The sequence below is a fragment of the Frieseomelitta varia genome, unplaced genomic scaffold, assembly GCF_011392965.1.
Source record: "Frieseomelitta varia isolate USP_RPSP 00005682 unplaced genomic scaffold, Fvar_1.2 scaffold_462, whole genome shotgun sequence".
Classification (NCBI taxonomy): Eukaryota; Metazoa; Arthropoda; class Insecta; order Hymenoptera; family Apidae; genus Frieseomelitta; species Frieseomelitta varia.
Window position 1 is genome coordinate 578,661 of NW_025110215.1, and position 25,906 is coordinate 604,566.

Here is a 25,906-nt window from a genome sequence, read left to right on the forward strand (position 1 = left end):
ATGAGAGAAGGACGCGCCAGTTAATCGCATAATTTATATTTGTATATACAGTCACTTTACAACGCTTACTTTTTGTAATACAGTGTAGCTCACAAATACTTTAGGTCAGCGAACGGCGAATGGTCGCAGTAAAGACGGTATCAAAGTAAAAAAACTAATTCCAGACGATCGCTCTCCTGCGATTAGGTGTTCTCCGTTAGAAATAAACGAACAGTGAACGCGATGTTGCGCAACCGCAAAGCCCCGAAAAAAAATCATTTTCATCTCGCCGAGTTTCGCAAGGGCAATCCGATTCCCTTCGTCTCGCGGTTTATAATTTTTCTTAGGGACGAGGGAAGCTTTAGAGGGAAAAACATCGATCCTGTGATCTCTATCTAGGTTGGCAGTAATTTTCAGGCATGGATTGAAATTTTTCCTCGCTCCGTTGCTTTGTTTGTACGCGCTCCCGTTCCCGTGAGTCATACGAGCATCATGAAGCTCCTCATTTCGTCGAGCCTTTCATTGGTTTTATTAGTTTGTACCGTTCCGTAGATTGCACGCATCGCATATATTGCAATTTTCACAATGACACACGTAAACGACGATCGTAACAGGCAATTTACCGGAAAGAAACGAAGTACCGCGGTTCGGTAATATCGATCGACAATGAGAAGACGGTTCACGCGACATATTAACATAAAAAATTTTTAGAATATTCCCCTCTCTTTCCCATTATTATTCTTACATACGTTTGCAACGATGCAACGCCTTCGATATGTAGCAAAGAATGGTTACAAAAGTCGAAATTTAGTAATTAAGTTACAGTATAAACGGAATTACAGTTAGTAATTAAGTTACGTATAAACGAAACCTACGAACCTTTCCTTCTTCACTTACAAATTCAAATAGATCATCCGATAGAAATACAATTGTAACATGTTTCGAATCTAAATTCTCCTCTTTTCTTCTTCGTGAGTATGTATATATATATATGTATGTATAATATATAAAAAACGCATTACATTCGTGAAAGCAACATTTTTTTAAAACTCGAAATAGATTTTTCCTTCATTTCTCTTTTTCTTTCTTAACTCTCGTTACAATGAAACATTCTTCCTTTCTTCGTCTCTCGGGAGAAAAATTACATTACTGGCCACAATTATTCGTTTCGATATGTTATAACAGCGATATTCATTGGAAGAATACAAAGAATCACATTTCAAGAGGAAGGATATGTGACGTTATATTGCTCGCGATCAATTCGAATTCTCGCTGACGAGGAACAATTTTCGTTAATAGTCGAAGGCTTTCGATTGTTCGTGAAAACGGGCAGCTGCCCTTCTTGCACACAATTTCCTCGCCCACCGATCGCATTAGATCGACAGATATGAAAAAGATATGATTGCTTTCAAACGTTATTAATTAGTCCACGAGGATGGGGGGGAAAAAGCGGTTTCGTTATAAAAACTGTATATAAGCGTGTACCTTCCGAACGAACGCAATGCTGAGAAAAGATACGTTTAAAAAAAAGAAGAAAAAAATCGCCGAGCGGCGGTATCGAGAATGTCGTTAACGCGATTCTTTCAAACAACTGAGCAAAATGTTTGGTCGATGGACGCTCGTTTTCTTTGTAGAATCACGTTAATTACAACGTGTGCTCAACGTCGATTATTTCCAGATGGACGTGGCCGCTATTTACACGCCGATAACAACAATAATTGCCCGGCAAATGTAATATATCTGTAATATATCTGTTGTAACTTATGCACGTCAAAGATATGTATCTGGAAACTACTTACGTAATCGATGCATTGGAAATAGAAACAAGCTTCAAAATTACGACGTCCCTTCGTTTCTCGACGCTCAAGTGATGATTAAGTTTGTTCCGTTTTCGTTGAAAATCAAATGAAACGATCAGAACACGTCCAGCTGACGCTGGAAATATTCGACGAGGCGAGCACACGCGTGAAAAGTCTTCGATAGCGTCTCTTTCTGCGACCGAGGATCAGCAGTCGCCATTAACTATTCGAATTTAGGCTCTGTTCGACGTTTCGTCGCGATAATTAACGCGGATTTAACGAGCGGGGGGAAGAACACGTTGACGCAGGTATTTGTTCTTTTTCTGGTTTTTTCATTTTTTTTTTTTTTTTTTTTTGGTTCACGAGCGACGGAGGGAAAGAAATTGAAAAAATAGAAATGAAACAATTCGTCGAGAAAGGCTTGCTTCGATGAATCATTGCGATTTGTAATTAGGTCGTTCCGACGATTTCCGTTTTTAGGTCCGACTTACGCACGGTGGCGCGCGATCACGCGAGCTTTAGTACAATGATAGTAAAACGATAGATAATCAACTCGTAGATCAGCACGTGTTAATTGTATTTACAAGTAGTATATCCCGGCACGGTATCCACTTCTATTTCCTCAACCATACGTCATTCAGACACTCCTTCTCACTCGATTACACACAAGCGGTACATTATCATATAATTATTATTATTATTATTATTATTAATATTATCATTATCATTGTAATTATCAGTATCATCATTATTATTATTATTCTTTTCCCTTCGTCCCATGAGCGAAGTCTCGAATCGTTTCCCGTAGTCGGCAGAATCAATCGGAATTGAGAATCACGAGGATACATTCGTCTTTGGATAGATTTCCCATCGAATTTCCCTTTCGAATGGTCGAAGAAACTGCTCACACGATGGAAACGATTCGAGACTTCGTTCTCGGCTGTTCAATGCATACGCAGCATCGATTCTTCTACTCTCCTCGATTCTAGTCCATTTACAATTGAATCGAACGCAGTAGACCGCGCGCGCGTTTCCCATGAACCCTGTATATGAAGAAGAAACCTGTGGTCACGCTCGTAAGCATTTTAGAATCGGATAGCGAAACTATTTCGGTGCAAGTGTGTTGCGGATTGTCGAACGGAAATGGAGTGTCTTCGAGGCAAGCTCGATGCATTTCTTTTTTCCTTTTTTTTTTTTCATTTTTGTTTGTTTCTTTCTCTTTAGTACCGGATTGAAATGTAAATGATACATCGATGATCGTGATACCGATCGACGATACACATTCACCACGGTACCTACGTAAAATTTTCATCGCGTGAGTGTCGCATTGTATGGAATGTAATCTGTATATAGTATCATATATATAATATATATTTATATATATTTATATATATAATATAATCATAATAATATAATATATATATATCTATTCCTTTGCGCATTTGTAAAAAGCCTTGCTTGCCTAGAAACAACGTTGTACGGCGTATCTGTTCTTATAATTCTTATTTATGCGTGTGTTCCGTGTGTGTACATGTATATATTGTATGTATATTATTTTATTCGTTCATCTTTATGTTCTTTTTCTTTTTTTTTCTCTTTTATCGTTTTTCTCTACTGGCGTAAATCAACAAGTCCTTTAAAATACATTCTTCTATATTCTGATAATGCACAATCATTTAAAATCTCTCTACCGAACACTCAAACATAACACCGATTTATCGCTTTGTTTTTTCTGGGTTTTTTTTTCTCTTTTAACTATTTTTTTTTTTTTTTTTGCCTTACTTATTTATCTTAACTCACCCGATTCTCCTTCTCTCTATTTTTTCCCCCCCGCATTAATCAGTCTTGGCATCGTAAAACATTTATAGGTGCTTCGATATATTTAACTTACAGAGTAACGTCTAAACGAATATCGATGAGTTTCATCCCGCTTTCACGCCCGCTTTCTATCCTTGTTTTGACTCCGGAAACCCCCCTTGACCCGCTGTTCCTGTTCTCAGCTTCAACCCCAGATTGCTTTACAAGCAACCCTCTACCCCTCCCCCAAGTTTATACGTATACGCGATAAATTTTATACATACATGTATGTATTCATATGTATATCTTAATCTCGTCACCTTAAAAATATATTATTGTCCTTAGATGTGAGAACGTTCAACATTCAACGCGAGATACTCCTCTCTTATCGTCGTTCGCGCCGCGGCCCTCTGTTTCTCTACTATACTATACATCCCGAACGAAAAATGAATGTACAAGTTAGCTTTGCCGATGTTATCGCATCTGCGATTTATCCTTCCTTCGGAACGATCCTTTGCGAACCATTCCTCGTCAATTCTCTCGCACAGCTTTGGCAGGAATCACGTGTCTCCTCATCGAGCTCGAGCTCAGTTTCCTTCCGCCATCTCGTTTCCATTTCGCCTCGTTTCTCCTCACGAATCGCGTCCACAGGCCACCCCGTGTGTTCCCGTTCCCTCCCATTTCCCCCAGAAACGAACACCACCGAACGATTTCCTTTCGCGTTCATCTTCGTCGGTTTTTAGGCTGGTGCTAACTCGTCGAGGACAGAAGCGTCGTCCAATCGACGAGCGTGGCCAGTGGCGACGTCACGTTGACAATCGTCGTTTCCGGGATTCGTTATCATACATCGTTGTCGTGACAGTACTCGATCTTCCGCCTGTTCAACTGAAGACGCCGTTTGTCCACCACGAAGTCCGACACGCAGCCCTTGATGCCCCGATGGCCTGGTTTCCCGCCGACGAACAGCTTGCCGTTCGTCGTTAAAAGGCTGCTCTCTGTCGACACTTTCACCGGGGCGAAGTCGTCGATCTGTATCATCGACGCCCTCCGCCTTCTCGATGCTCTGATATAATGGAACACGCCGTCGTCCACTCGCTCCTGCGTCGAAGAAATATATCGATAATATTTCTAGTATAATAGTAATTTACCAGATAATAGTATAATAGTATAAATTTACTAGATAATAGTATAATAAGATAAATTTACTAATTTACTAGTAATAATAATAATTTAGCGATTAGTGAAGAGACTGTAGTTCCTTATACGTTCATAATAAATTTAAAAATGCAAAATTACACAGAATATCCATGATTTAATCCTTTGCACTCCATTTTTTTCTTTTTTCCTTCTTGCAATTTAATTGGCAATTTAAATACGTCGAGTGTGACTCGACATAAAAGTTCCTGTCAAAGGGTTAAATATCTAGCATCCATCTGGCGCTATAACGCTTCTTATTCGACATTCAGTAAGCAAAAGAACTTTCTCTCCAGGTTTCTGGCAAGTACATTCTCAAAAATTTTAAAACTCGTATATAAAGTTTACAGTCTATTAACTGACGATTTTATTGATCGATGGTAACTAACGTTTAAATTAATAACAAACGAGTTGAGTTGAAAAAATGTGTACAAACCCTGCTATTCAGAGATATCTGCTCGCTCTTGGTTTTGTACGTAAGAAAAACTTGGCCGCCGTGTAACGACAAGATGAGGTGTTCGATCTTCCCTCTTCCGACCCAGGCGATCAAACCATCCGGATGCGTCGTTCTCAATCTCAGCTCGAACTTATTCGACTGTTGACCTTTCCGCCTAAAATAATCGTTTCCGTTAATTCACAATTCACTATGCTCGGTACTAAACATCGAGCTACAGTGCCACAGAACAAACACGTAATAATACATACAAACAAGCATTGCTATAAAATGGACAAAGATCGTACAATATCAACCCTAGTGACCTTGTGACCCGTAATTTTGAAATTTTTTATGCTCTTTCATTCGTTAAACTGTGTTAACCATCGTTGGCATCTTCCTCGAATGAGAAACGATCGATTCGAGAAACGATGAACGCCGAAAGTTTCTCCGATTTGGTTCGGAAGGGTATGATATTGACATTGTCTCTAGTTTGGAATGAGGTAGCAGATACAGGCAGTACACAGGCACAGAGAACGAGATCTCTCCCTCAAACGAGTACACCACAGCTATTCTTCCTAGAAACTTACTCCGTGTAATCGTAACTGTCGTAATCGTAGTCGACATCCTCCTCCAAGTCGTAGTCGGAGTAGGACTCCTCAAAGTACTCGCCGAGGGTAGTATTAGTCGAGTTAGTACTAGTCAGTGTTACACAATCAAAAAAGGTTAGTGATACTTTTGATCGAAAGAAGGATCTAATTAGTCTACTACCGTTACTACCGTTATTGAACAACCTAACTTGGTGCTCCTAATTTCGGTATAGTACCTTGAGAGGTGTTAGATGCAGTGACTTAGGAATTATGCGATAGAAACTTTTTAGAAAACGTTTTTCACCCGTCCCGATCGCGTTAATCAATTTCGTTTACCTTCTTCCATTCCGGTGCCTAAACTGCAAGAAATTATCGCCCTTGAAGCGCACTGGTCTTTCCGACAATTCCGTGGATACGTCGTAGCCCATGACTAGAAGTATCAAGAAAGAGAGAGACATTCTTTGAATACAAAATCAGTTACTTGTTGCTAGACTGCGAATTCTTATGTAACGAGTACTCCACTTCAGATATTTCGTATATCCTTGCGTAAGGTAAAATATGTACTTGATGTGAAATGCATATAAAAGGGTGTGCAGAAATTATAAGAAATCGTATTATTAGATCAAATTATATTATTAGAATTTTTGCACAGGAATTTTTAAATTAATGTCATAAAACTAAGCATCGACTTTATTTTTGCGATTATGTTTCAAATATGCTCAATCGTTTATATAATCGTGCAAATCATTAATTTCTATTGTTCTATTGTATTGGTTAACACAATATTTTTGAAAAATACAGAGAATGATTTTTCTAGTATGATGATTATAAAATAAAATACCGGTGTTGGTTTAAAAAAAGAATTAATTTCAACCGATAACTACTTTCTCGTTTAATTTTGTTATCAGTCAAAGGAGCATAAAATTTCTTACAGAATCGTAATATTTAAAACTGTCATAAATTGATGAAATATGCGTAAAGAAGTTTACTATATTAGAGTAACTCACCCTGTTATATACAATTTGTGCAAGTTTGTACTTCCAAGTTTCTTACAAATACATAAAAATCCACAGTCCACTTGTTACTACTAGTACTGGCTCATTTATCCACGCAATGTGCAGCAAACGATACTTACAAAATTCGCAATGAAGGCCATTGTAACCGGTAGCACATTTGCATAGATAGCTGTTTAACAGAGGCAGACAAACTCCGCCATTGTGACATGGATTCTCGTTGCTGGGACACGGTAAACCATCGTAGATTTCCGTGTTGTGTTGAGTAACGTTGACGGCTAGGTTCTGGTAAGTTTTCCCATTTACCATTAACCTCTGCACCGCACCTACCAATCCAGTCCAAGCTCCGGCAAGTCGATGAACCTCTCGCCAGTGTCTATAATTTCAAGGAATATAATACGCTGCCTCTCATTGAAAATATACATTTTCATTCGAACGAAGGAGGAGGAACTGTTTCGAAACTCACTTAACACCGCCGACGTAAAGAGGCATTTCCAGATTGAGCTCGGTTAATGGACTTCCGGATAGTCCTCTGGCAACTGTTCCGTCGTCCAATTGGAGAACGCCTTCTCTGCCAAGCCTGCTGATGCGGACACAATGCCACGTATCGAGAGTAACCGGGTCCGGGGAAGTAATATTGGCGATACCACTTCCAAGATTGAATCTAAACTCCAGTTTGCCTTGGACTAAATTCAGACTAATGAAATCACCGCGTCCGTTGTTCAATTGGCCATTGTAAAGTAGCAAACCGTCGCTGGCGTGCGTGAGGAACCATAACTCGATGGAGAACGCTTTCGCTACACCCTCCAAGCACGGCAGTTCCAGAAACCCGTCGCCAGACATTTCTGGTATCAGTAGTTCCGTTAATTCAGCGTCGACTGTAATTCATTCAACAACAACAATTATTCGACAAGGAAACTCTGCCCATGACGGAGGTGAAACGTTACTAATTTTTAACTCGTTAAGAATCAGTTCTTCTTTGTTCTTCAGTGTTAGAAACTCTGAAAGGAAATTCCAAATTTTTCTCCTCAATACTTTCCATTTCCCATTCATAATTTTCGAGGGAACCTAAGTCGTAAAATTTCTCCGGTCCAAGAGCGAGGCAATTGTCGCCTACCGAGTGTCGTTTGCAATTGTTATAACGAAAGCTAGGTCTGCGAATGCTTGTGTCAGCTGTCCAGATCTAGGATTTAAAATATTAAGGTAACGGACTATAGTCCCTCAAGTACGAGTTTCGAATACTGATTTGTACAAGCTGCAAATGGCTGTTCTGTTGGATCTTTATTATGTGCAGGGAAAGTATCACGTAAATGGCTGGAAAGTTCGGAGATCTGAGAAATATCTCTTAACAAACAAACTGCGAGAAGTCATAAGGTAGAAATACGCTGTATCATCTATATTCCGAACTTACGTAAATGAATATGTCGATGATAAGAAATATGATTTTTGTCATTGTCGTATTAGGACTTTTATTCTGTTAATCTCTATTTAATAAACTTTATTTAAAACCTCGTAATATCCTATTGGCATTATTTTATTCCCGCAATATTGGCGGCTCGTCCGGGATTGAAACCACATGATTCTTACATATTTTGTAATTTTATATTTTTTAACCTCTTGCGCTGGAATGACGTGCCACTGCACGTCGAGGATTTTGCAATATTTCCTTAGTTTTAAGTATATTCAAATAATAAATTTATTACTTCTCTAGTAGTGATATCATACCGACGAGTTCAAAAAGAAAGCGACGAATTATTGTTTACGGTTTGGTCACTCGTTATGGTCCGCAATCAGTTGTCCAGCGCAAGTGGTTAATCTTTCAAATAGAAAAATTTAAAAAGTCGAAGTCACTTGTAACATTACGACCAGTTGATTCTCAACGAGTTAACGTACCGATAATTAATGTATAATTAATTTTTTTACTCACGGTTCTCGCAATGTTCTCCAGTTCTGCCGGGTGGACACTTGCACACGTAACCACCTTGCGGCAGGATGTCACAGGTGGCACCGTGCTGGCAAGGTTCGCCTATACAAGGATCCAAGGACTCCTCGCAGTTTCTACCGGTGAACTGCGGTGGACAGATGCATCTGTAATCAGGCGGTTCGAATTGCTCCACCGCGTAGTTACCATGCTCGAAACTGCCCTCGTAATCGACGTCGTAACGTTTCTTCGCGTTTTTCTTCGACCTGCGTTGATCGATCGAGGTGCAATGGGTCCCCTCGCATCTCACGATGTTCACCCCGTTCTTGCCCTTTCCCCGTTTCTGCATTCTTCTGCACTCGCGGCCGTTGCACCGATCCTCCTCGAAGATCGGCTGACACGTTGCACCGTTTTGACAAGGCAGATTCGCGCACGCGTTCTCCCCACACTCTTTCACTCGGTAAGTCTCCAAGATCTCCTTGTTGCGGCCCACGTGGAGATCGACGAAGTTCCGATTGATCTTTAGTTTTCGTATGCAACCCAGGAAACCGTGGTTGGTGCCGATATTGTCGTAAACCCTGCACGGATAGATGGTGTTGTTAAATTTTAAAATTTAACAGAGGTTGCTACCGAATTCTATATTTCAGAATATGGGAGAACGTCAGTTTGGAGTAAGTCATTTTGGAGGGAAACACTCACTTGGAGTAATTCGTTGGCATATTTCCGACGAACGTGTCTTGGTTGAGATCGAGCGATTTCAACATCCCTTGACTTTGACCGGCGACGTCCTCCCCGTCGTTGAAAATCAGAACGCCGTCTTTGTGGTATCTCTTCGCCGCGACTCGATGAAATGTTTTCATGGTAACTCTTTCAGGGGAGGACAGGATGACAGGACCATTTCCTAAATTGTATCGAAATTGCACGTGTCTGTAAAAAAAGAAAGAGAGAAAAAGGAAACTCTAAGTAATTCCTCAATTGAAAGCAATCCATTGTTGTCTCGGTAATAAAATTGGAAAACGATCATTTCAGGAATAATGTCCATCAAAATATTATTAATACAAGCAACTGCACGATACTAATTCAGAAGATAACAAGTACAGACCCGTCGACGATGGCTAACGAGACGAAATCCCCGGTGCCATCGCTCTTCTGTTGGTTGTAAAGTATAATCCCGTTGTCAGCGTACGTCTTGAACTCAACCTCGACGCTGAACTTGTGGTAAGCCTTCAATCTGTTCATCCTGACGTAGCTTTTGCCGTCGAACGACGGCACCTCGTAATCCCTTTTGTTGATCTCCTCGTCGCATAATAGACCGGTGTAATTTGAATGACAGATGCAAGCGAACGTCGCACTCGGCAGATCGAGGCACGTCGACGTCGGGTGACACGGATACGACAGGCAAGCACGGAATTCTTCGGTCGGCGTAACAGGCACGTAATTAGCTGGAAACAGGTCAATTAGATTCTTCTCTTTCTGGTCGTCAAACGGCGCGAGTTCTCGGCAAAGGCCAAAAAAATAAACCGGTTCTTTCCCTCCGCTTATTTCCTCCACCCTCTTCTTTCTCTCGAATCGCACTCCATTTCTTAATTTCTTCCGCATTCTTCTAAGAATGCAGAATATTTTACGCAAAGGTTAAGTTATTGTTTCAGAAAGATTAAAATAATTTTCTTTACTTTTCTACCTCGATATCTTTATGACGTATTTACCCTTTCGCGGAGTGTCGCCACTGAACGAGGTCCCACGACCAAATTATATACACTTCGATCGAATCATTTTTCGAATCCATTCATACGAAATAGAATCTTCTTTTGATTTCCTGATAACATTTTGGCAAAGGCCTGGAATAATACTTTTTTTAAAAATAAACTTTAATTTTTCAAACAAAAATCTGTGGGATGGGCAAATTCTGCGAAAGGGCCAAAAACTTTGTCCAGTGCCCAACAATTGTAGCCAGATGTCCCAAGTGGCGTACCATGCACTGTAGAGAAAGTTAGGCCTGAGACTTGGGAATGTTTATGGTAATAATTTAAGATATTAAAAGTATGGATGCGTTTGTGTGTATGAATGGCGAATTTTTGTGCAGATGAGGAAGAAGTGAGTTTCGAGCATTCAGAGAGAATAGAGTGAGTTGAGAGCGAGTTTAGCGAGTAAATATAGCAATTAAGAGAGAACAGTGAAAAAAAAAATCATCATTAAACGAAATTTCTTATTTTTTAACTTTATTAAACAACCATCTTTTACCAAAATTACTACAAATTGGGGTCTCAAGTCGCGATTTCTACAAATCTAACCTTGAAGTTTTGAGCGAATTCTTTCCGAATTAGAATGGATTAAGACTGATTTTTTTATTACAGTAATTTCTCATCGTGCAATTATTCCACTGTTCGAATGGAAGAAAATAGAAAAAGTTTCTCGTTTTGATGACTAAAGTGTATTTCTAACGTGTGATATTCGCCAATAGATGCTCGTAACGAAAGGGTTAAAGGAAAAAATCAAATCGATCGAACAAATGGGAGAACTTTGCAAGAACGGGGCGTCGAATGGACAAAGTCGAAACAATTACCGAAACATTCCTGCCTGTCGCTGGTTTCCGCGTATCCTTCCGAGCAAATGCAGCCGCCGTTCGAGCACTCGCTGTTGGGAATGGTGCAATCCTTGTCGTCGGTGCAGAGGTCGCCGAGCAACGCGGTGACCACGCGAATCGTCGCCGGGGTTGGCCTGTACGCCGCCGCCACACCTAGGGAACAAAATTGGTCGAATAAATCAAATCGACGTCTGATCGATCGGATCTGATCGGAGGAAAACAGCGCTTCTACTGCGGACGTTGTTCCGAGCGACATCGATCCGATCGTCGAACGCTGAACTGATCCAGAATTAATCGCCGCGAGGATACACGATTGGCAGTGCACGAATCGAAGCGACACACAGGCAAACATATACACGCACACACAGAGAGGCACGACGAATGCGCAGACACGTAAATTCTTAGCATTTATCTTGACGCCATTTATAATTATTAATTACGCTGCGAACGTTACTGTCGCGACGACGATAGTTACGAAGCACAATGGTCACTAAAAGCTTCGAATCTTCGAAACGATTCCCGACTCTCCCGATAAAAATGGCGCGTGTAGATTCGTTTCGTTAAAACTGACTTCAATTCCCCGGGAATATCGAATATTTCGTTATCGGATCGACACGTTCGTAGATGCAGGTAGATTACGGCGATTCGGAAGAATGAAATTCAAGAGGAGGAACGCGTAAGTTCGTCTTAAAACGAAATGTAAGAAGGCGCGATGGAGATTGGATTTCGTAGCAGCGGTGGCCGCTACGTGATACGTAACATCGGATGAAATATCGCCGCGAGCCGGCGTGGAATGGAATTTCGGCTCCGATTTTTACCGTGCTTTAAATTGTCCCTGTCGATCGTGATGGTTTCTTGATGCGCCCTGTGGGTGTAATAGTAGCGTGGATCCGGTTCCGGCACCAACAGATGCCTCGTGGATTTCGATAACGGGGAAATGGCGGCCGCTGGCTGCGTGTACTGCACCGCCGTGTACCTTTTAACGGGGAAGTCCGTGTTCACCATTGGATCGTCTGAAAATTTCACCAATCTTTCATTCGCTGTTCGCTTTCGTTCGTAACAATAAGTCGGAGAAGAAACGCGTCTTGGACGAGCAACGAATTTGCATTGATAACGACTAGTTCTATTGAAACGCAATAGTTTCGTACAACGCACGCAATACAACTCGGCGAACGATTTCAACGTGGCGAGCGGATACAGAGAATACCCGCTGCAGAATTGCATTGTGAATTTTCTAAATGATAAAAAGCGGATAGTTAATTCCATCGAGACAAGGAACTCTGAGCGGACAACAGAAACGGAAGACAGCTTGATGGGATTTTAATTACTTTCCAATTGCAGCGTTGCTTCCTATTATTTCACATTGACGACTTTCGCTGTACGCTCTCCCTCTCTCTCTCTCTCTCTCTTTCTCTTTCTCTTTCCTTTTTTTTCCACTCTCGGTTTTTAAAACGTTTACCCCTTCCGTAAAGCTGCGCCGATCGTATTCCTCTCGATATAATCAACTTTTTTATCGACTGCGAGACAAACCGACAACGAAGCTCGCTTCTCCGTCGTTTCCCCTGCCCCTCATGGAAATATTTTCTGCTTCGGGAAAATCGCGGCGCGAGGAGGGCGAGGGGAGTAGATTTAGTCAATTTAAGAGTCCGACGATTGGCGGAGAGGAGAAATACTCTGACGGAAATACGAGTTGACATTTACGAATCGAGAGAGAAAGAGAATCGTTTCTTTTTCCCGATCGGCTTCGACGATTGGCCTTTTCATCGACGAATGGGGGCCGGCTCTATCGACGTTACCGTTTGCGCTCTTCCATTATTTCATTCCCTTCCCTGTTTATTTTACAAAGAGTACCGAAGAATCCCCGGAGTGGTATTAGCCTCGTATTTATCTGCTGAAAGCGTGGAATTTTCATGAAGTCGAGAATTCGAATTGGCGTTGGGTGGGTGGCGGGCGGAGGGTGGTGGGAACAGGTGGAACAGGACGAGTCGCGCAGCTACTTCCAGCGGCGCTTCGCGTTTATTTCTTTCTCGAATCGTTAACGATCCCCGCGAACGAACAATTGCCGCTAACGAGTTCAAAGGTGAACGAGCTCGCATTATATAATCGCGTATCTCGCGAACCCTTCGTCGATCACGGCTCATTTAAATACTCTGAACGTCTTCTCCGTCGCTCGTCGTTATATTCACTATGTACGTGCCACGACGATGAAACAAGCGTCAGACAAGACTCTACGAGCTGCTCGAAGTAGAATTTTCGTAAAATTGGAACAAATTGATGGGAAGGTTAATTAACTCAAGTGCGAAGCAAACGAATCACGAAAACGTATGAACAAACATTCGCACAAGATGATTTCTTCGACCGTTCGGAGTTTCCTGAAACCGCTCCAACCTTTCCTCCCGAACGAAATAATTAATCGGCCCCGGTCTTACCCTTTTTGTCCGCTACATCGATCAAACGCACCCTAAACAAACCTCCGCGTCACGTAAACGGGGATATCTGTTCTTCTTCCGGTGCTGCTAAGAGATCACGCGAGCAACATCGAAGAAATTGCGATATGCAATATTCACGGAGTTGAATGTGGCGTCGACCGTGCACGGTTCCGTGGATTCGTTTGTTTGTTCGTTCGTTTGCAAAATCCTGGTGCGTAGCACTCCGTCGGCAGTCCGTGAAAACGAAGCCCCGTGCTCTCGATATAAAACACGGTCACAGCGGCGAGGAAGGCTGAGGCGGGTCAGGGGATGGTTCGCGTACTCGAAGTAATCTGATTTATGTTTGACTCTGTAGGACGAGTTTCGTGGAAAAAGAACTTTTTAAGAGATTGACTTTCAGCAAAGAGAAGAGAGGGGTCTGGGCGACGTTGCTGACGGAGGCGGAGCTTCGAGGGGGGATGCGGGGGGGGGGGGCGCTGAGCAATCGAAAATAAGGGGTGAGAGGTTACGGAACCTACAGGAGGAGACTTTAATAGATTCCGACGTTTCCGGGAACTTTGTCAGTGAATGTGGAATACTTCGGGGCGACAGCTGCGGGTGCTTTTCTCCGTCTTCTTCTTCTTCTTCTTCTTCTTCTTCTTCTTCTTCTTCTTCTTCTTCTTCTTCGCCGAGACACGTTGCCTATCGACTACGCGTGCACGATGGTCCGACGATATTTTCGAATTCTACGATGATTTATGTTGATTGAATTAATCGAATGATCTTCTGCGAATGACTTCTTATACTATAAAATCGATATATTGTCTCTTCCTTTGTACTCGGTAAATTTCGTTTCTCGTGTTTTCTAACTATCAGTGACACGTTCGCGCGAGTTAACGTGCAAGTTCAAAGGAATAAAAGACAAAAGGGTTTGAAGAGGCACAGGTCGGGAGGGGACGCAAAGAGAATGCTAGATTTATCGTGACGGTCGAATCCCTGAACGGTGAATTTATAGAAGGCAGAAAGGCGACGGTATCAAAAAGCAGTCGATACTGCATTCGTTGGAAGTTTCGAACGACTTTAAATCTATCGCGGGCTAATTTATTTTGATGGCGGAGCTGCGCTTAACGGTCTCGGGCCGGAGACGTTTCGTTACCGTTTCTTAAGGTTTCCGGGCCGGGCATATCTCACAGGGACCACTTAAGACGAGACTTCGCTTCGAAGTCGACGGTGATTTAGTTAAATCCACCTTTGGCGCTTTAGTTTCGCGAGTTAACGTCACCAACTTTCCCGGAATTTACCTACGAGTGAGATACCGTACCCCTGGGATAAAGAGAATTCCGCGGAATTCACGTAGCCGGCACGATCTTTCCTACCTTTCAATTCCCTGTTTTCGTTTAAACAAACTCGATCGAGAAGTGAGAAGAAGAAAGAGAGGAGAAAGAAATCGACGAGAGAGAACGAACGAGCAAATTTGTTATTGACACGTTCGTTGTGAATAATTATACTTACTTTGCTTTCTTTCTCGTTAAATCGTTGATCGATCGTTCAGTTTTCTTCTTACTTTGTTTTTATCTTTATTTTTCAAGAAAAGATGACGAAGCAACAGTTAGTTACAGAAGAAAGCAAGCAAAGTAGCGTAGGTGCTAGCGCTTCGGGTGTAAAAGGGTTATAAACATATATGTATACATATTAGTAGAAATTTGATAAGTTTATTATCACGTAATGGATACAAAGGAACAGGCTAGACGTTAGTCCTAGTATCTATCAAGACTCTGCGAGATGGTTAAATTGCATCGTTAAAATTCCCTATTTGAAGCTCCAACTTTTAGATAATCTGCTTGTCCTTAATTAAAACTACTGTTAAAATTCGTGAACCCTCGAAATTGTTACCGTCCAAACAATCCTTCTCTTCTCGTCTATCTAACGTTTCTTGATTATTATATGCATTCGCTGCTCGTCACTTAATCTCTTGCAAACAGACACATTCTATCGTTATTCGTGAATTATGCTTCGAAGTACAGACGAAGAAACATGGCAAGATACATGTTCCTGTTGATCCTTCACAGAAGATACGACTTATCGCTCTTCCACCTACGGTTCTTCGCCTCTGTACGAACAGAATGTTTCTGAAAGTTAGCTAAATTGACAGAATTCTCTCCTACGCTACGTCATCGACCAGGTAAGTATCGGTAAGACCGATCGATCTCTACGGTGTAGGTTAGGCGTTCTCACAGACAGGAACCTGTCCCCTGTGTTAGGCGCAGCCGGCGATCCAACGTGCGAAAAGTGCTCTCCCGATGGTTAGTTTAGTTTAGTAATGCAGAATATAAGGCGGCCTGTACGGCGTACGTTCAGTGAACCCACCTCTGCAGTGGCCGAAGGCCTGCGTGACCACGTCCGCCTGATGACGACAAGCGTACAGCCTGAGCTCGCACTCGTTGTCGTACGTCTGTCCGTCGCTACCGCAAACCGGCACGGACGGTATGTCCGATGGACAGGACGACGGACAAACACAGTGCGGACCACCGATCTCCGAACACTGGCCGCCGGAATAGCATTCCAGCTCGTTGCAAGACGTCGGTATCGGCGGTATGGTGTCGGCTGCAACCAGAGAGAGAACAAAAGCGTTAAGCCGATCGATGGGAAGTTATTCGATTGGAACGGAATTGGCGTGGCTTGCCACTTTCGGTCGAAGGGATTTTATTCGGTTATTATGGTCAGATCGATTGTGGTTCGTATTCGACATTGAATATGAATACGATTTCGGGGAAATCGACTTTCGAGAATGGACCTCGAAATACACTAAATGGGGTGAACTACTTTTCTTCCGCGTGGTACCTGAGTAACACCCGCTCGGTGTCAATATCTGGTTGTGATCGGTGCAAATCACACATTTCTGGCCGCGGATGTTGTTCTTGCAGACGCAGCGACCAGTCATCTGTTCGCAGTCCTCTCTGACGGAGCCGAAGAGCGAGCAGCCGCACGCTGGAACATTCGGATAAATGACGAATCGATTGAAATCGAACGAACGTTCTGTCGATAAACTGAATTCCACGAATTCGACGAAACTTCCGAGAATATAGAGAAAAATAATCGCGATCTCGTGACGTAAACCCGTCAAACACGAATGGTGTCGATCGTTCTTACGTATGCATCCTGGATGTCCCTCGCTGATTTTCGGCAAGCCCCAGTAGCCAGGCATGCATCTGTCGCATTTCAGACCACCCACGCCAGGTTTGCACTCGCATTGTCCGGTCTCCGGGTTGCAGGTGTCAGAAACACTGCCTAACCTGTTGCAGTTGCACAAACTCGGGCAACCTGCGCCATTAGGTCCGCGTGCCGCCGTTTTGCCGTCCGGGCAGCAGCCGTGCCACGAGTCCGAACACTTCACCACTTGCGTCCCTTGCGCTGGACAATCAATAATTTACGTTTAACCCGTACGATACTCTATCTCGCAAATTGTTTACTGTTAATCGCCGAACGAAATGAAACGCGTTCCGAGGGATTTTTATTAGAAGCGGGGACATCGGAGCAACTGACCTTTCCTGCAGCATCGAGCCAATCGCGTCGTCTGATGGCAATAGCTGTTGCTCGGGCAGTCTCGTCGTTCTGGCCCGTTGCCACAGTCGTATTCCTTGCCGTCGGCATCCACCAACGGAGGATCACCGTTGCACGGTTTCACTTCCATACCTGGACCAGGAGTTTCGTCCGAATTACAATTCAAATTTATGTAATTAACGAGAGACGTCTAACCATTTGCGCTGACAACTGATTGCGGACCATAACGAGTGACCGAACCGTATGCAATAGTTCGTCGATTTCTTTTTGAACTCGTCGATATGATTGGATAGGAATTATTGTTTATTATTTATTTTGCCTATGTATTTAGTTACACTCATATTTAAAACTAAAATATATTTAAAACTAAAATGTATTTAAAACTAAAATATTGTAATTTTGGGACAAAAAGTTCTCGACGTGCGTGGCACGCCATTTCAGCGCAAAGGTAGCTAAAAAAAATTGAGAAAACGAAGAAAGCGACTTTACAATTACACAAAAACGTAGGGGGAAGAAAATAAACTTGCGGGAGATAAAATGCGATAGAAAGAAGCAAAAGCTGTGAAAATATTCCGAAAGCAAACTAAGCTACGCCGCTTATGAGTATATAACTTGGTAACCCATGAGTTAGAGAGCAAAGGAGAGTGAACGAGCTACTGGAATAGCTAGTGGAACGGAGGTGATCGAGGTGATTATACAGCGAATCGACTCGAGTTGCGCAAGCTGCTGCTGCTGCTGCTGCTGCGAACCTTGGCAAAGCTCGAGGGGCCTAGGTCTTAGCTCTTGCTGCCTCTGGCAGGCCTCCATTTTCATTGCGCAGAGGGACGAATAGGTTCTCAGATCGCTGCCGCAAACCGGCCGCATATTTTCCTGAGAAATGGAGGCGCAGTCGAACTTGCAGCTACACCTCGGATAGTCGTCCGGCCCTAGCTCGCAGGTCGCCTCGAAGTCGCAGTTAATGTTCTTGCAAGCCTCGCGTACCTGGGTGCTGGTCACGTCAACCGCGGTGGTGGCCAATCGAACCACCGCAGGCGTCGACATCGTGGCTATTAGAAGCGGTTAAGGGACGGTTAGAGTAGTTAAAGCCATTACAGAAGACGTCGTTAGATAGTTAGTTTCGTTAGCGGTTAATATCCGAGGGCTGGCTGACAGCGAATAATACAACAAGCAGTTGCGTTTATCGTGTTAGTCGCGCAAGTTTCACTGGTCGATCGAAACATTTTTTTTTTCTACATTTTACATTTTACACTTGAGATCTTGTATTCCAATTGATCGAGTATCAATCATCTTTTCGGAGTAATTTGTAATTTTTATTTTAACTTCGTAAATAACGCTATAGGTAGTTTCAACGTGAGGTGAATAATTTTTAACGATTTCTTTTTACAATTATTTCATTTACAAAAAAAAGAGAGAGAAAAAAGTGCGGTTAGATCATGGAGAGAGAGATGGGGCGACTTACTGAGTGCTGCAACAGCGTATCGTTCACCGCAATCGCCATAGAATATCACGTGCAAGACCGGCAATTTAGGATCCCTTCCGCAAGCTGCCTTCTGCAATTCGCACTCCGATGGGTACGTCTTGGTATCGCTGCCGCACACCGGTTCCCCAGTGCTCTCAGGACACTCGTCCGGACACACGCAGACGCCAGCCATGCAATGAGCCCCATGATCGCAGTCTATTCTCGCGCAAAGCTCTGAAAACATTCACATTCTCCTCATGTGTTCCCGATAGAATCTTCCTTGAATCCTTTACTCAGCGAATTCATCTTCCTTTCGCGTCATTAAATTTTGCACATTGCCTGAACGTACGAAGTACACAGAGAGCACGACAGTAAATTAGACAAAGAACTTACCACAGTCACCTATGTAACTAACGGTGATTTGAGTTTGAGAAGTGCAGGAGGCAGCCTTCAAAGAGCATTCGTTGGGATATGTCACGCCGTTTGAGCCGCAAACTTTCTCCTGCTCAGGTTCTTTTGCCTGAAATTGACATACAAAATGAACGATTACTACGCAACAGAATGCACCAATTGTCGCTAATAATTCGATTGCAGGCCTTTGTGCAAGTTTTTCTGAACACGAACATTAATAAATTGAACTTATTTGGAGATTTTTTATATACGTTAAATATGTATTTTTGTACATAAAAATCTAGCGCAGTCTACTAATAATATAATACTGTACAGTAAACGAGCAAAATTGAACACACATATGGAATTTCAAAATGAATATTTTATCGGACATTTTCACGTAGAATACAAAAAAAAAAAAGCGAAATGCATCTAGTGCTTTGTCAAAGTCTAGTGTTTTATTTTTCCAAAGAAAGTTTCACGACCATCTTTCTGTCAGATACGAACTATTTTTACAAAGTCAGTTTCACTCCGCGATTAATTTAAACGAAAAATTGTCGACATTTTTACAACTGTTACAACTTCGTAAAGAAAGAATCACATAACATTCTACTTGATCTTATTTTGCTATATACTGCTCTAAATTCGTTTTTCCGCCGAGATATTTTAACATCACGTAGCAAGTGGGAAAATGTTCTTTTCTTTGAAAAAAGAATTGTAAAAATTCACACGTATGTAAAAACGCTGCAAAATTTCATTTCTAGCTAAATTTACCATGCTCTTGAAGATTGAGATTTTCGTTCTGCAACGACGCTTTAAAACTTGCTATACGATTTTTTTTAATCATTTTATTGAACTTTGAACGCCTTTAAAGCCTTGCTTTCTCACACGAAAACATTTTACACAATAAGAAAACGAACTTATTGTTAGTGTAGGATTCTGTCGGTTCAATCTAGGAAGAGCCGCCAATTTTGTAGAAATTAATATAAGGATATTTTACCTACGTGGTTTTAAATGAAGTTCATTAAAATATGGATTAACAGAATAAAAGAATAGCCCAATGCAGCGATGATAAAAATATTATTTCTTACCATTTACGTATATTTAACCATGAATCCAACTCGTTGCAATCCATTCGCAGAGTTCTCGCTTACGTTCCTCATCACACTCTTCCTTTTCAAACAATATTCGTTCCAAAAATTCCAAATAATCATTGACTTTTCGTTTAAGATATGTATCAGATTTGTAAATTTCATGCCATCTACGTGATACTAGCGTTGCTATTATCAAAGATTCCGGATCCAAATAACGTAGAATCATTTGAGAAATTTCGAGCGGAAGATTAGAAATGATGTCCATTTTGTTATTGTCCATGGGATGACCCATTTTTATGGGATCTGATTTATTTGGCCAAACAAACAGTTTCCTGTCCTATCAATGTTAGAACAGGAATGCCGACACTCCAAAAAAATTTAGGATACTTGATTCAAAAATCTGGATTGTACACTTGTTCACTCGTCCCGATTCAGAACTTGGCCAACAATATACGAATATTGGTATATATGCACATTCTTATATATGAAAATTTTTATATTATATATGTATATTTGTCACCGCCGCACTGGAACTTTTTGTCTTTTAAACTGACTGACCCGATGACAAAAATATTAAAGCTCTCGTTAAATTTATACACTCTCACAAGTCTGTCTACCGTCCGCACTCTCTACAGTCTCATTACTCTCTAGTGTCGATCTCGGTGACGAAGAACTAGTGATATTCTGTGCGTTGGAGTCGGGCCTTATATACCCCCGACTCTTTGTGTGCTTTTCAGGTCGAAGGGTCTGAATGTTTACTGTTTAATTGGGAACTGAACGGTCAGGGCCATGAGGGTTTTTCTTTTGGCAATTACCTCAGTGCCTTAATGGTACTGCCTCCAGAGTTCACGTTAAAGGCGACATATTTATTATATTATTTATGGTACTGCCTGGGTCGTGTCCCCTACACTCTCTATCGATGCGTAGTCTCTCGCTACTGTCTGCGTCTTCATTTTGAAACGTCTCGATATCTTCTGATTAATTCCTTTACGATCTGCCTGCTCGAAACCTTCGTTACTCGTACACACACATACACACATACACCCGCGCACAAACAAAACCATACCTTAATATTTCAAATCCTAGACCTGGATGGCCAAACATTCGCATGCCTAGCTTTCATTATTGCAATTGCAAATGACACTCAGCAGACGATGAGTGTTTCGACTCAAGTTTCCTCATTCCACAGTAAAAACTTAGTAACAGACAAAGTAGAAAGCTTTACGCTGTGAAAGGGGACCAAGTAAATCATACTATTTTTCTTTTACGAGCTAGTAATATCGACAAATTTTCATCGTTATTTGTTCAGTTCCTTCCTGTTGTAAAAGATGGATGGTTCTTCTGAAAGGATAGTTCAAACGTTTGTAAAGAAAGTCGATGGTACACTAAAACGCGCGTTAAAGGTTAATTATAAATTAGGCTTTATGATGACCCTCAACAAAAGATCTACGAGATCCCTAGTTGGAATAAGGACGCTACCTGTAGACTGTAAATGACCCTCGGAAGTACAAACGAATCAATTGGATTCCATTCGAACTATTTAGTCGGGCGAACTGCAGCGTTTTTGTATAAACATCGGATTGTATAATTGTACAAAATATAAATTGTATAAATATATACATATATAGACTCCTCCTAAAAAGATGGTTCAAGCGTTTCAGTAATTATCAGGTAATTATCATCAGTTTCGACATACCAAATATAGTGTTTTCTTTCCGAGAGATTTTCTGCCGACTCGCCAAGCCTATCTCGTTACGCGTACAGTACTTTCCCCGGTGTTCACATAGGTGGATAGGTTCGTGAAGGAAAACAGCGAAAAAACGCGTTTCGCACTTGTTGCACGCGACCAAGGCGCAGTCGGGCCGGTGTTCTGACATACGCTGGCGTCGCGACGCCGCGCGTCGGGGGAAGAGTCGCGCACAGGGATGAGAAATAATACGCGAAAGAGCGAAACTTAATTAGCCGGGCCGCAGTATCCTCGTTGTTGTTTGCTTATTACACGCGTTGTCGGCCAACGTGACTTGCCCTCTGCCAATTTTCCTGCGTTACTCCTACGTGTTTTCCCATGCGTCATTTATTTTTTTGTATTATTTGTACATAGGTGGAACGAAATATCTTTTCCGATTAAAAAATTTCGTCAAGAGCAGAAGAAAGTCACGATACTGACGCTTGCGTCGCAATATTTGGCACTAAATTTTTTAACACACGGCGGGACATTTTCTGTTCGGTGAGTCATCGACGAGTCGATAAATAAAACGAGCGCGCGGGAATTGATATTGGCAATGGAATTGGAAGAAAGAATTTTTCTGCGATAACGGTGGTTTAAGCGATCGTTTAATCGAATTACAGACAATTACGGACAGAGAGCCGCATAATTCTCGTGTTATGTCGGAACAATTTACCTTGCGTTATTACATTTTCAATATTAAATTTCAAAGAAACTTATCCGTGGTAAACAGGATAATCGATTTGAAAAAGCAATTACAAAGCGATGAACGAAGGCTTTCATCCTCGAATCCTTTTTCCACCGTTGCGTTCTTTTCTCTCGGTTTAATTCACTCGGCGGATTAATAAATATCACAGTTTTATTTGCATGATAAAGGACGCGGGGCACAACGACCAGACCCCTCCCTTCTCTGGAAAATATTCGTAGCCCTCGGTCGATACGTTTTAATTAGTTTTCCGCGACAAGTTGATACGCACCACGCCTCCCCACTCTCCTTCTTATTGTAATTTACAAGACAATTACGGCGGGATTCACGAGGCTCTAAGGGTGGCTGGGGCGCGCCGATATTCCTCGTTTGCAGTTTAAACAATGCCCCTAACCCTCATCTCTTTCACCCGTGCCACTGATTCAGTCCTTTTCATCCCGCGTCTCTCCACGAAAGTCCTCTCGTTCCCATTCTCGTGAAACGCTGACGCGTCAAATTCTGTGGGAGCATTGTGCGTCCATGCGAGAAAGATGTGATTTCTCGTTTAAAACGAAAGAACGCGGGAGAAAGGTACGGCCATCGATCGTGTACTAAAAATTATGCTGATGCGTCCGAATCAATCCGTATCCATTTACGTATCCATTTCTCTCATCTTCTTTTCAAAGAAACAAAATGAAAGTTCCCGAAAGTTGGATCTCCGATCGAAATTGAGTTGGCAGATATTTTTCTGCGTCTTCTTCTTGTTTCGTAAGAAGTAAATATTTAAGAGAAAGTAAATTGGATCAAAGTAATAGAATATAAATACCAAATAATTCATATTTGATGAAAATTTCAAACTAAATATCTTCTATCAGAAGTTTTGGTTTGAAAATCGAATTGCGTTATAATTTCTCTGTCTCTCTTTTGCTTGTAAAATTTCTACGTCAATCTTCTTTCTGAGCAAGTAACGTTGTACGGGCAAAGCCAAATCACCCGAGGGGGTTAGATACCAGTCTCCTACAAACATCCTCAGAAATCTATCGGCAGAGAACCTCGCCAATTCTATTGTCCTCGACTAGTCCATCAACTCTTAAACAACGTTTCCAGTGAGCCCATCCTGCACGTCGATTTCAAATAGATCCACTTCGTGAAACACTGGAAGGATAAGGCCGTTAAACGAGGATGTCTCTGTGGAAGTTTTACGAGACGATAATAGTTAGGTCGTTCTAGTTGATGGCTGATCAGCCACGAACGTGTTACAACGCGGGCGTCGTCGATTTCCGTGTAGCTTCAGGGGCCAGCTAGGAATGGCCAGTCCTTGTACCGCGTTCGACCACCTCCCTCCCCTTTTTTGAAAAAGAATCGCGTGCCCGCAGCAGTTATCCGAACGATCAAGAACGGTGGTGTCGTACACGCGGAAGAGAAAGAAAGAGAAAGAGAGAAAGAGAGAGAGAGAAGAAGAAGTTGGAATTGTTCGTGGTTTTGTCAGCAGGACGTTTCACGAATTCGTGAATTTCCGATCCGTGTGCCGGATCGAAGGAGGCGAACGCTATCTCGTGGAACCGTGACGTGCTTTCCATTCTCAACGAATATTTCTGCCCCCTCGGGTAATATTGCCCAGGGGGGTCGAGGTTTTCGGTGAAACCGTCGCGAATTACTCGCGATAAAGCTGCATTCCTTTTTCCCCCTTTCTTTTTCTTTTTTCTTTTGTCTTCTTGGTATACGTATTCATTTCCCAGCTGCTCGAGCTCGAGATTTCGCGGAGAATCAACACTTGGCGCGCTTGGTCCCTCGAAAGATTGATCGTTACGAGCCGGATATGGGAAACGTTTCGTATGGGAACGATCAAGGGAGGCGACGAATTTGCCACAATGTGGTATTACGGCGAGGTGTCGGTAAATTTTCAAGGGATAAATGATGGAGGGATTAGGATGGCGGAATGTATATACGCGGATACGTGTAACCGAGCGTATATGTTCACGAACGTCAGAGTTACGCGAGCGGCGGAAAAAATTGGTAAAAAAGGACATACATGTGATACAAAGCTTAAAGAAAATTTCACGAGTAAAAGCACTGTAATTTTGTGAAACTGAATAATTGAAATGAATATAATTGTATCATATTCCACAATAGAGTGTTTCAAACAGATGAAATGTTGAACACAAATTTTATTATTTATTTTATTATTTATACAGAAACGCCGTGTTATTAAAATAAATATTATGATACATATAACATAAACAATACATTACGTATTATTTACGTATAGAATGTCTGTTCTGAACTTTCTTTTATCCATCACTGTAAACATACGTATGACTGTATATTAAGAGACCTGATAGAATGTTAGAATCAAATAAAGCCTTGGTGAATTCCATTCTTTCGAAATTATCGTTCGCAACGTACAAGGAGGCGTCGATTAATTTGCCAAATTACCGTTTGAACGAACAAAATTGTACGGCGTTAATGAATCGGCCATAGGGACCTTGCGCTTTGAAGAGCTAGGCCAGTGAAATTAGAAACGAAAAAGCAATGAAATCACAGAGCGTGAGGGGAGAGGAAAATTGATAGAAAGGCTTTAATGAAAATGGCGTGCGCATGTTGGCCGATCTGAAAAGGTCGGCCGGTATCGGTGAAACGAACGGTTCATTACACGATCGCGTAACATCGAGTAGCGTAGCGGAAACGCGAAATATCGTGCACTGAGGCCGGGCGTATTCCGCCTCTGTAATATACATATACTATATATATGTCTACGCCACATCCATCATGATATGAATATTTTACTTAGCTACCGTGCTAACGAGCCAGACTTAACACTACGAATAGTGGTAAACACATGAAAGCCGATAGGTAGATCGACACCGTTCAAATGGTTTATTACGATCAACGACCATCATTCCCTCACTGTGCGATCAACAGAATTTCCTTTCCCCTGTGCAATTATTTTTCTGAATTTCGGTCTGTAGACCCGACGTCGAGAGAAATTTTTCATCTCACTTGATAAATACCGAATCTCGTAAATAAATACCGTAGCTCTTCTGGAAATAGTTTATAGTCTGGAAACTGAGATCTTCGGACCGGTAAGGGAATAAAGTGGTAAATAAGTACTGTTTTCTGAGATAACTCCTTTCAACGTTGCAGCGTGAACAGTCGTATTTTTCAACTTCGCGTTTACTCGTACCTTTCTCTCTCTCTCTCTCTCTCTCTCTCTCTCCAGAGAGAGTAACGTGATTCCGCATGTTTTTTTTCTTCCAGGTGTCGGAAAGATTC

At 42.0% G+C, this 25,906-nt stretch overlaps 1 protein-coding gene across 7 annotated transcripts in view; it reads right to left on the reverse strand.

The window, feature by feature from the left end:
- Positions 1–1,044: 1,044 nt before the first annotated feature.
- LOC122532625 (agrin-like) overlaps positions 1,045–25,906 on the reverse strand; it is a 437,045-nt gene continuing 412,183 nt past the window's right edge. For 4 of the 7 annotated variants that reach the window (XM_043661541.1, XM_043661537.1, XM_043661534.1 and 1 more), the window contains 18 exons: positions 19,132–19,258; positions 18,739–18,972; positions 18,029–18,325; positions 17,262–17,411; positions 16,869–17,129; positions 16,560–16,706; positions 16,086–16,322; positions 12,129–12,323; positions 11,290–11,463; positions 9,829–10,168; positions 9,426–9,653; positions 8,733–9,304; positions 7,272–7,683; positions 6,928–7,181; positions 6,129–6,222; positions 5,793–5,900; positions 5,206–5,380; positions 1,045–4,673 (listed from right to left, as the gene is read on the reverse strand). In XM_043661541.1, coding sequence (XP_043517476.1) covers positions 4,416–4,673; positions 5,206–5,380; positions 5,793–5,900; positions 6,129–6,222; positions 6,928–7,181; positions 7,272–7,683; positions 8,733–9,304; positions 9,426–9,653; positions 9,829–10,168; positions 11,290–11,463; positions 12,129–12,323; positions 16,086–16,322; positions 16,560–16,706; positions 16,869–17,129; positions 17,262–17,411; positions 18,029–18,325; positions 18,739–18,972; positions 19,132–19,258 — 4,263 coding nt within the window. In that variant the 3' untranslated portion in view covers positions 1,045–4,415. The remainder of the gene's footprint in view (positions 4,674–5,205; positions 5,381–5,792; positions 5,901–6,128; positions 6,223–6,927; positions 7,182–7,271; positions 7,684–8,732; positions 9,305–9,425; positions 9,654–9,828; positions 10,169–11,289; positions 11,464–12,128; positions 12,324–16,085; positions 16,323–16,559; positions 16,707–16,868; positions 17,130–17,261; positions 17,412–18,028; positions 18,326–18,738; positions 18,973–19,131; positions 19,259–25,906) is intronic. The other 3 variants (XM_043661540.1, XM_043661539.1, XM_043661538.1) reach the window with 3 other exon arrangements.